The sequence below is a fragment of the Ptychodera flava genome, chromosome 16 (assembly GCF_041260155.1).
Source record: "Ptychodera flava strain L36383 chromosome 16, AS_Pfla_20210202, whole genome shotgun sequence".
Classification (NCBI taxonomy): domain Eukaryota; kingdom Metazoa; phylum Hemichordata; class Enteropneusta; family Ptychoderidae; genus Ptychodera; species Ptychodera flava.
This window is the reverse complement of record NC_091943.1, coordinates 5,925,845-5,937,844: the sequence shown is the minus strand read 5'-3', so window position 1 is coordinate 5,937,844 and position 12,000 is coordinate 5,925,845. Positions and strand designations below refer to the sequence as shown.

General features: G+C 38.3%; 1 protein-coding gene across 1 annotated transcript in view; it reads right to left on the bottom strand.

Annotated features, from left to right (window-relative positions):
- The window catches only part of LOC139152629 (neurogenic locus notch homolog protein 1-like), a 53,412-nt gene that overhangs the window by 17,891 nt on the left and 23,521 nt on the right, over nt 1-12,000 (bottom strand). Inside the window, exons 3-12 of the mRNA XM_070725877.1 lie at nt 9,509-9,774; nt 7,737-8,078; nt 7,011-7,133; nt 5,981-6,370; nt 5,323-5,508; nt 4,121-4,348; nt 3,715-3,948; nt 1,739-2,428; nt 777-929; nt 233-461 (exon numbers count right to left, since the gene is read on the bottom strand). Of these exons, the coding sequence (XP_070581978.1) occupies nt 233-461; nt 777-929; nt 1,739-2,428; nt 3,715-3,948; nt 4,121-4,348; nt 5,323-5,508; nt 5,981-6,370; nt 7,011-7,133; nt 7,737-8,078; nt 9,509-9,774 (2,841 nt within the window). The remainder of the gene's footprint in view (nt 1-232; nt 462-776; nt 930-1,738; nt 2,429-3,714; nt 3,949-4,120; nt 4,349-5,322; nt 5,509-5,980; nt 6,371-7,010; nt 7,134-7,736; nt 8,079-9,508; nt 9,775-12,000) is intronic.

Genomic DNA, 12,000 nt, shown 5'->3' with positions numbered 1-12,000 from the left:
TTGAAAAAAGTAATTGGTCAGTACAGACACAGTACTTGTTTGTATCAAAACAGGAAAATATGACTTGTTGGCTTCAGAAACAGATTACCACTTTCAGCCTATGCGCCCACTCATTTCATATCACTACCTCAACTTCTGCTTGAATGAGGCACATGACACAAAACGATTATCTAATTAAAAATTGAGATTAAAGAATCAGTTTGTTACCCGAGACACCAATGCTTAGGCTTACCTGTCAGTGCAGTCCATATCATTAGTTTGACAGTAGGTACCACTGAAACCAAGAGGACAAGTACAGGTAAAACTGTCTACGTAGTCATTACAGGTGGCGCTGTTCATACAAGGGTTGGATGAGCACTCATCAATTTCGACATTGCAGTTCTTCTCTGTGAAGCCAGGCACACAGGCACAGACGTAGTCATCGATTTCATCCACACAGGTGCCACCATTCTGACAGGGATCTGTGAAAATACAGGGAGGAAAGCAAAACATACATGTTATATTCTTAGTCATGTGCGTGATTTGTGAGTGTCTGTGTGTTTGTCTGTTGATACACGTTTTGGAAGAAATGATGAGAGTGTCAAGAGTACAATTTTCTATGTGAAACTTCAATTAATTCTAAAACTGAAAGAAGTAAACTGCATAGAAGTAAACATGCAAATAAGTCAGTACTGCTTCTGTCAGCTTTTTGAAAGATAGACGAAACAGGAAAAAAATTATGAATTTTTGAAGTTCAAAGTTAATTTCTTTGAAGAGATGTACTACTATGGGGTTACCTGGATCACAGTCATCAATGTTATTTTCACAATTCTTGCCATCATAACCAGCTTTGCAGTGACATCTGTATGACCCATGGATATTCTGACATGTTGCTCCATTTTGACATGGTGAAAAGGCACACTCGTCCACATCATCTGCACATCGCATTCCTGTTTTCATCAAACAACAAATTATGTTAGCAAGGTGGTATCCTGACTGGTAAGTCGCTGTCAGAACAATTTAGTCAGTCCCTGGAGTTGCACCATTTTTAACCTGTTCAACCCTAATTTGCTGTGAACAAGTCCACAATCACTATTGTTAACAATGGGTTTGGGCCAAACCATGGTGGGGAAAGGGTTGACTGAGTCAAATACAGCTGATAGGGTATTGATTTCTCACAGTATGTACCAAAACCCTGATAACCAATAACAACTAAATATTGGTATTAAATCAAACAATGTTTTCCTACAGAAAATGAGAAAAAACCTATGTGAGTTACTGTCTGTATAGTAAATGCTTATCGAGATTGGTTCTCTCTTGCATGAATGCATTCATTGGTAGCACTTTCAAATTGCTTGGGTACTTTGGAAGGTCAAAGCACTTGTGTCTTCTCAAAGAGTTACTTTGATTCCTTGCGGTGTCTGTTAACTGAAGGACTGTTTCAATCAACAAGCTGGGCCAGTGATGGGTCAATCCCATTTGCACGGGGTGAATGCGGCACACCTTACAGTTGATACCGTTTTGTTACAAAAAAAGTGTCCTTGAAATTTTGTTGAAAAGATTTGGCACCATGTTGCAGGTACATATGGGCTGTTAAACTTGAGGTAGGTGATACTGCCCCTGGGAAGATTCGTATATGAACATCATATCATACATCAAGGAAATGCCAGACACTTGAAACTGTCCGAGTAATTTCATAACCATAAAGGGGAAATGTGACCCTTTAGAAATTTTGATAAAGACAAAAAGGAATTTTTACCGGTAAATCCACCAACACAGGAACAGGTGTAGTCCTGATAGGTTGGAGTGGGAACACATGATGCACCATTCTCACATCCGTGCTCTACACATGGATCTAACATCTGCTGGCACAGGCTGCCCGTGTAAGGTGGATCACACACACATGTGAAGTTATTTGTCAGATCAATGCAGGATCCGCCATTTTCACAGGGTTCATTGGCACAGTCGTCAATGTTGATTTCACAGTTAACTCCAGTGTAGCCAGTCATACAGCTACAATTGTAGCCGTTAAGGTAATCGCGACACAATCCACCATGCTGGCACGGATTAGATGAGCATTCATCAAAGTCAACGTCACATTTCTGTCCGGAGTATCCAGAAAGACAGGTACAGGAGAATTCATTGACTCCATCCACACAGGTCCCACCGTTGACGCAGGGATCGCTGGCACATTCATCCACGTCTGATAAACACAAGGCATCGTAATATCCGGGAGGGCAGTCGCAGGTAAAACTGTCCACCCCGTCGATACATTCACCACCATTGGCGCACGGGTTGCTACTGCATTCATCAATGTTAATCTGGCAGAGCTTGCCGCGATATCCAGGCGCACAGTAACACATGTAAGAATTGATTTGATCTTGGCATGTAGCTTGGTTCTGACAGGGATTACTGGCACATTCATTCACGTTTATCTCACAGTCATCTCCTGTCAAGTAATATTACACGGTTACAATTGACCAAAAAAGGCAAAGTTTTGAGAAAGTCCAACTAGAAAAATGTTGAACTTAAAACGTAAACTCAGGTCTGTTTCACATTAAGATAAAATATGCTGTGGGGACAGATATTCGAACTCTCAAATTTTTACAATTCTTTTCTGATCTATACCACTTGTGGAGGCTCATTGTAAAGTTCTAGGAGAAAGAAAAATTTTCACAATCTTAGTTTTTCAAAATTCAAAAACATCATTTTTCCCCACACAGTCAACACAGGGATGGCGGCCATTGTCAATCTGAAATATCAGTAAATGTTAGGTAATTTGTTTCTCTGGTGCAAAACTTTGCATGGTGACCCCTGATTTTTATTCTTGATTTGGTAAGAAATGGTTGAAAGTTTCATTGAGGAAAATTTGAGCAAAAGTTTAAGTCCTTCACTTTCAAGGTGATTACTAGAGTGTTTAATACAAGTAAAAAGAAATGTATTGTTTTTGTGAAAATATGAAACTGTCCTTGTTTTTCTGGATCAGTATTCAGTATTAAAGCGTGCTACATGAAGATTGTTATAATACATTTTTTCTATAAACTGGATGTAGGCACACAGACTGGAACTTGTATGGTGCTGAACGCAAACACAAACAACAACTTTCAAAGTTCTTGAGATCATCATAAAGATGGTCTGTTTTCAACTATTCTCTGATGCACAAGCTAAAAATACTATCCTACTTAGATGAAAATTTACGGTGAGAAAACTGAAATGACAGTATGGTGTATGAAGTTTGTCATTAGGGTTATTTGTGAAGAGGGAAGACAGGCCCAACTCTTACATGGAAACAGGACAAGAATTTTATGGTTCAGTGAAGTATATTTAATGATGGGAAAGTTAAACAGCAGATAATATATATCTTTTAAAGCTGTGGGAGAGTTTCAGAAAAACAGCTCTTTTGTTTATGAATTATTACAAATAGTTTAAGTATGGGCAAAACAGGTGAGGTAGCCATGAATAGGCCGGAAAACATAATTTTCACTGGTGAGTGATTTCATTTGGTAGAATCGAGAGCAGAGGTTGATACGAGACATAAGAAACATTTGTCATTGATGAGCACTTAAATAAAGTTGAAGCAGGGAATAATGTGTAACACATTTTGAATTGTGTCTGCCGTACTCTGACACAGACAATTTTGTATCAACCATGAAAACACTTCACTAATTACAATGTTACCTAACTGATGTCTAACAAAAATTTGGTCATCTTTTTATTTTGGCCTTTTCTACTTACCACTAATGCCAGTCACACAATCACATCTGTAGCCGTTAATCTGATCTATACACGTCCCTCCAAATCTACAAGGATTACTGGCGCACTCATTGATCTCAATATCACAGTCTTTACCCTGGTACCCTGGATGGCAACTGCATGTGTACATGTTGACACCATCCATGCAGTCTCCATGTATACACGGCGATGGATTACAGTCATCTATGTTGGTTTCACAGAGTCTTCCAGCAAAACCTACACAGAATGACAAATAAAAACAAAACATCAACATTTCATGTTTTCTTTTGTGATAATTGTTTCAACTCAGGGCACAAATATGTGTCCTTCAGACAGTTTCAGTGTATCAAAATACCACTTCAGGCACGGCGGATGACAATATAATATGCACGATGGAAACCATACATACCTCGAATACACTGACAGGTATAGCCATTGATGAGATCCTGACAAGTTGAGCCGTGTTGACAGGGTGCCGAGGCGCACTCATCTATGTCCATTTCACAGTTCAGTCCCGTAAATCCAACTGTACATTGACAAGAATACTGGTTGATGCTATCAACACATTCACCGCCATTTTGGCAAGGGCTGCTATCACATTCGTCAATGTCAATGTCACAATACGTTCCAGCATACCCTATAAAAGACGAAAGATTACAGTTCATGATAAGGAAATGTTTCCTGTTTGGCTGAACAAAAATACTCCTGGCATGTCAACTCACTAAGAAAAGAAACACATAACTAACACGTACAAAAATCTCCCACTTCCTAAAATGGACACATAATATTCTTGAAAAGGATACTACTTTTGATAATTTCAAAGTTCATAAATGTATTTATGGACTGAGTGGTTGTGGTGAATTCTGTGGATGAGACACAATCTGGGGCAATGACCTGCGATAAGAATTACAAGCAATGTATGCATTGGACTATTAAGGGTCTCCTAACATTAAAAGTTTTGTCAAGCCTGGTAAAAATGCACCAACTTGGAACCTCATCAAAGTTGAGTGTATTTTGACAATTAAATTTGAAATAGTATATTTTAGAATCATATGTCTGCTTTGTCTGTCACAGGAAACATGACAGAAATTTGCACCATACTGACACTCTATGGGTGCCTTTGTTAACATGTAATACAGTCACTGTAAATAGCTTGGTATGTAAAACAGATATTTAATCCCTACACAGAGGTGATACTCTTACACACATGAACACTACAAGAACTGACATCATACAGCCAATCTCTGCCCTTTGATTCCTAAATTGTCACCTTTTGGTGAGAAAGCCCCAGTTCAGGCCTATCACGTTGATGTATTGTAAATCCTTTCAGTGCCAAAGTTAATTTTGTCATCTTTATATACAATATAATGCTGACAATTTTTTTCCAGTTCCAGACAACAATTGTTTTTAAGATTTTCTGAAAATTTTAATAAAAAACTGTGGCAAATGAACAGTTGTGCCCTTTGGTCCAAAGCTATCTAACAATTACAGAAAGTTCATAAAAATTGGTAAAATGTTGCACTAAAATTCAGGTGGGAAAAACGAAAGCATGGGAAAAATGAAAGCACTTGAAGGTTAACGTGGATGTAACATTGCTGAGGAGGCACCCACCTGGCATACAAATACACAGAAAAGATCCTGTTCTATCAAGGCAGGTGCCATGGTTCAAACATGGCCATGAGGCACACTCATTGATGTTGACCTCGCATCGCGGACCAGTGAAACCAGAGGCACACTCACAATGGAAAGTTCCAGGTTCGTTGACGCATGTACCGCGATGAGCACAGGGATCATTATCTGGTGCAAAAACAAAACAATTCGAAATCGTAAATTACATTATAAAGTAATCCTCTTGATTTTGCTATTTATTAGAATTTTAATATCACTATGCTGATATCTTCTTGGTCAAACACTGGTACATGCTAAGCAATTTGAATAAAGAACGTGATGGTGAATTCTTAATGGAATCTTGAATCTTCTAGGAATGCAAAGAGGTGTTTCAGTGTCTACACACACTGGTTTGTGTACACTGATAGTCTTGCCCGTCCAGGCGTCCAGCTGCTGCCAATGGGTGGATATTCACGCCACTGGTACTATCTTGTCAAATTCATTGACTTGGAAATGAAAACTTGTTTCCATGATATCCCGAAGAACATGCCATATATTTCAGTGACATTTTCCAAAGCATTCTGGGTATTTTGTTTGTGTCTGAAATGCGAACTCTCAAACGTAATGCATAACAGATAGCATATACTTTCAACAAACTTACCTATGCTGCATTCATCAATGTCTACACTGCAGTCAGTACCATTGTAACCCGGTGGACAGGTACACACTGCTTTTCCAGTGTCTGGGATCGTGTCACAGATGGAGCCCTCATGGCAGGGACTGCTAACGCATGCATCCTCAAGGTGACACAGCAATCCAGTCGTTCCAGGAGTACACTCACATACAAACGAACCCACCCTGTCGTGACAGGTACCACCAAAGTAGCACTCTGCAGTGGCACAGTCGTCGATATTCTCACTGCAGTCATGAGCTGTCCAACCATTGACACAAACGCACACGTAACTACCTCGACTGTTGTAACAAGTTCCTCCATTCTTGCACAAATCATGATTTAAGGCACATTCATCCACATCAACTGTACAATGCTCACCTGGAAAATCATAAACATACATATTTACAATCCTGACCTGTGAAAGCATTAACAATATACATATTTACAATACTCATCAAGGCAAACCATAAACACATATTTACATGCTAAACTTGACAAATAATAACAAAGAAAGTTTTGCTTTCACACAACTTTTCATGGGTTTGCAAACTAACTATCCATTCCTGCACTCTATATATTTTGGTGCAGTTTTTCAACTTCCTTAACCGGCATTTCTTATTATAGTTACTAATGTACCATACAAGAAAACCTCACTTTCACATTTTCATCACTCTCATCATGTCAATGTGTACTGTTGTCATTGAAAACTGCCATCATTATTGTATTATAAAAGTGATTATAAAAATTTCAACTTTTAAATATTTTTTTGTCTTTTTGGACAGAGGTTAACCCTTTGAGTGCGGTGATTTTTCCCACAAAATTTTAGTACAACATTTTACCTGTTGTTATGAATTTTTCAGTAATTTATTATCATTTTGGACAAAATGGTCATAAGCTTTCACTGGCTACAGGTTGTGATCGAAATTTTGGGGGAAATCTGACACAAAAAATTTCTGAATTACATCTTATAAAGGCAGCAAAAATGATTTTGGCACTCAACAGTTAAGATATACCATACCTGTAAAGGCTCCATTACAGTCACATGTGTATCCGTTCACCCCATCTATACATATTCCTCCATTTTGACACTCATGGTTCACGCAATCATTGACATTAATTTCACAATTACTTCCCTCAAATCCTGTGACAAAGTAAAAATTGGTATTTTCATCAAATAGCTGTATAGACGAATCTATGCAAAGTGGATGATGTCATCAAAGATATCTTACAGCAATATTACTGTGCAGTCACTTCCCCTAATAGCTTTATTTTAACATCAAAATGTCAACAGATATTTACACATTGTTTGAAGCAACAAGAATACATTCTGATCAAACAGTGCACGGAAATGACAGTGCTCCGGTCACTTCTCAACTTCATCCACTGCTGGCTAACTTAAAATATTGTTGAGCATCTGTCAATGGTCGAGGCATTCTCACAAATGGTAATTTGTAATTATTTGATGGTAAATTGACAAATTTTACAATATTACAATATGAGACAATATGTCTAGTTCGTCTTATGCCAATGCTTCAAAGCAAACCATTGTAAATTCTTGAACAGCTGGCTAAACTACTCAGTAATGGTGACTAGATGTTTCATATATAGATAGAACATATCATAACCTGTAAAACTCTATAGTCTTAGAATAGTGTTAATTTAGGCCAATTCTATTCAACTCAATTCTATATTTAAATTGTAAACTGTCACTTTTGATGAGAAAACAAAGAGTTAATTTACACACCTTGTGGACATTCACATTCGTATGTAAATTCACCAGTTACAAGGCATGTCCCACCATGTAAACACTCATTTGGATTACAGGGCACAAAATTGTACTCGCAGTGAAGGCCCCTATACTCGGATGAACACTGGCATTCATATCCCCCATGAGTGTTCATGCAGGGTGCACCATTTTGACATCTGGTTGGATACAAAATACATTCATTGATGTCGATGTCACACTCTGACCCCGTGAACCCAGGTGGGCATGTACAGTGATATCCATTATGAGATGATGATATGCATGTTGCTCCGTTCTGACATGGGTTGTTGGCGCATCGATCTACATCTGTACAGTTTGGACCTAGGCATAATCAAAATAATCATCAAAATAGCATGAGTTACACCAGTGAACAGCCTCATATGGCTGTTAAGGTAGAATGCACTTCGGGGACAGATAGTTGGACTCTCAAACTTTTCAATTTTTTTCTGATCTATCACTTGTGGGGGTTCATTTTGAAGCCCTTTGAGTAAAGAAAAAATTTTACAGTCTTAGTTTTTTTTTTAAATCAAAAATTTTATTTTTCTCAGTAGAGTTAACACAGGGATAGCGGGCAGTTTTGAATTTCAATATCAGAAAATCTTGGGTATTTTGTTTCTCCAGTACAAAAATTTGCAGGGTAACCCCAATTTTTATTATTGATTTTGAAAGTGTATGGTTGAAAGACTCCTTGAGCAAAATTTGAGTGAAACTTTAAGTCTTACGTTTGAGGCGCATACTGCCTTAACAACTTTGTGATGACTGGCAGACACAAAGTGCAAAATTCTCTTCCTGATTCACAAAATTCTGAAAATCAAGCACTAAAAATGCTGCAAAATTTGAACATTACCTTGCCATTCATAAGGGCTTTTAATACTTATTACAAATACTGTTTTGTTATCTGGGCCATTTTGAAGATTTGTTATTCTTGTTGACGTATCAAAAACATCAAAATTTATACAAACTGTGTTGTCCTTTTCAAACAAGGGCAGATAAAAAACAACAGAGGTTATGAAAGAGTCTTATGAAGAACTTTCCTTCTTTCTTTCCTGTCGTTTGTTGTGGTTTTTCAATTAGGCTTTTTTAACACCATTCAGATTCTACTACCAATAGCCTGCTTTGTACAAACAGCAAAATTTAATGCCAAACTGAAACGGGCATACATATGTATACACCTAACTTAGACAGGCTACATAAATGGATTTATATTAATTTTGTGTTTGAAATTTGTGTCTCATCAGCAGGTCCTATGCTTTGCTTGATTTCAACTTGAAAACTCTGTATTACAAATCTTGTACACACAAAGATTTTTTCTCCTGCTATGCTTGCTAGGCTCATATTGTTGAGCAAAGCTTCTTTCAATGACATCTCATCATTGTTACAACACGTTTTTCTGTTCTCTGTAGGTTTTTATCAAAATCCACAATTCTTTTGCTTCCATTCACTCCAAGCCTATGGTGAAAATGACGGTGTAACTGCTGCACTCAAGAAGGCTGGTATGCGTTCTGTTTGTACTTTGACAAAAGTTGGGAAGAGGGAGTAAAAAGACCGACTGAAAAGCACTCTCCGTGTTCTGGCAACCTTCCAGATTTAACTGTTTACTTGGGGCCAGGGCATTAAGGATACCTTTGTCAAATTAGAAACATTGAGGTGTTGACAATGGGGAAAATTTTGCTACCTGCTCCGTAGGTGGCTTATCAAAAACAGCTAAGTGATTGAAAGCGGGAGCATGCAGGGATAGAATGATTACTTACCTGTAAAACCAAGTCTACATCTACATCTGTAGTTCTCCAAGGAGCCTTGTAACTCACAGGTTCCTCCATTTCTACAAGGCCTATCGTCACATATATTGGCGACGTGTAATTCACAGAGTGTACTTGAAAAACCGATTGGGCATTCACAGATGAATCTCACTCCATCCGTGCTGATGACAACATTGCATGTACCGCCATTTGAACATGGATTGGTAGCACATGGATTTCTATAGCTACAGTACTCTCCAACAAAGCCATCTACACAACTGGAAATGAAACAGACAGGAAAAATTGTGATAAACTTAAGAATTACTCAAATCATTTCAATGACAAGCAATTGAGAGAGAGACGGAGAGAGGACAACATTGAATAAGCTCTAATAGTACGTCAGAGCATGGAGGTAGCAGAGATGGTCAGAGCCTTCAAACTTACTATCTAGCAGGTGTCTTCGCAGAGAAGACTCAGTACAAACACATTTAATACATACAATTTCTTGTACTTCTATAATTATTTCCACAATACATACAAGCAGAAGTATATAATGGGAATGGAAATATGTATATGTGTGTGTGTGTGTGTGTGTGTGTGTGTGTGTATATATATATATATATATATATATATATATATATATATATATATATACACACACACACACACACACACAACAAACACACAGACAGACATCCCCCCCCCCCTGTTTCTTGTAGTTTTTTGAATTTTACAATACACAAATTTACAAATTGAAGGGAGGGCATGTACTACAAGACTTGGCACTGTGGTGAGGGTATTCACACACTTTAGCCAGTGCCATATGTGCTCCTGAAGATGACCATTGATTGCCCGGACAAACAAAGAAACAGACCAGCATGAATAGTAGTGGGCATACAGCCATCATCATTCACTCGCCCACTAATTAATTCCCACACCTAACAATTAAACAAGTTGCTGCCTGATTAGAATTTCAAATTCCTCCTGACTATTGAGTGGTCTTTTGTATCAGACAACTCTACCATGCAATATTGTTATTTAAAGTCGTGGTGGCATCAATGTGGCTTCTTTGATGGGGGACTGTGGAGAAACTGCATAGAATAACACTGGATATAACATCAACACTACTCAATACAACGTGTGAGACTTGCTTTCCTGTGCTGAAAAGTTGAAAGAATATGACCACTTCAACAGTATTTTCTGCATTAATTATGCAAGAACTGTCGAAATAAGACAGACAAACGTCATTATCTCTCGTTTTCAATTTCTTTGTTCAGGCCTCACAAAAAGTTTACTGTGGTTTCTTTTGTCTTGTTCCGAAGTGTGAATGGTGTAAGTGTGGCGGTGTTTTACATGACAAGAGAGTGGAAGACGGTGGGATGATGCCGGTCTGCACTCCAAGCTAGCTTACAGTCAGGACAAAGAAAACAGCAGTGCAATAGATAAGGGCAGTAGAAATGGTGTTGGACACAGAGAGAGAGAGAGAGAGAGAGAGAGAGAGAGAGAGAGAGTCAGTAAACAGGGTAACCATATCATTTTTGGAGTAGTTTCTAAAGGCAGTGCAATATGACACAAACTACAACCGGGGGGGGGGGGGGGGGGGGGGGAGAGAGAGAGAGAGAGAGAGAGAGAGAGAGGAGAGAGAGAGAGAGAGAGGAGAGAGAGAGAGAGAGAGAGAGAGAGAGAGAGAGAGAGAGAGAGAGGGGGGGGGAAGAGACTCCTGACGAGAGGGAGCGAGAGACTCTCCTGACGATAGAAAACCTCTCACTGATATTAGTTATTGGAAAATACTCAAACACATGTAAATTCTGAGTTTAATTTTAACAAATAACATTGATTGAACTTTTTCACAAAAGGGGTAAAAAAACTGGATCAATGACGAACGTGTTGTTTTGTGAGAATTAGTTCACAAAGGCATCCAATGTACACCTTTCTCTGCATTTGTTTGGAGATACTTTCCTTGTGTACTTTACAAAACCTCAGCTTTGGAGACACGTTCAATTCATGTTTAGACTAACTCTTGGTGAGAAAGTGACTGATTTGTGGTTCTGTGCATCATACTGGGTCCATTTATGGTAAAAGTATTCTTTGTTTTTGATACTACTGTTTATTCTATGGAAATGTGGGGCATACTAACCGCATGTACAGTTTGTTATCATGTAATTACAAAGTAGGGTTTTATTATTTTCTGTTGGGACAAGATCCCACAGGACTTCAAATTGGTTTTCCAGTTTGCCCTCTTGGTCACAAAATTGACTCAACATTATGTCCTTTGAATCATCTTTCCCAGATGGTTAATAGTAATTTTTGTACAGTCTTGAGACTTAACAATTCCTCCACCCTGTACACTGTAAGTCAGTCACTTTTATGATATTTTGAAATATCAAAAATGACCAGATAGTTACTTGAAATGGCTTGAAACCCTACCCCTCCTTCGTGGGAAATGTTCCTAGACTATTGAATTTTGCAAAAAGTGATTGTTTCAGTGTAACAATGGATGAGCA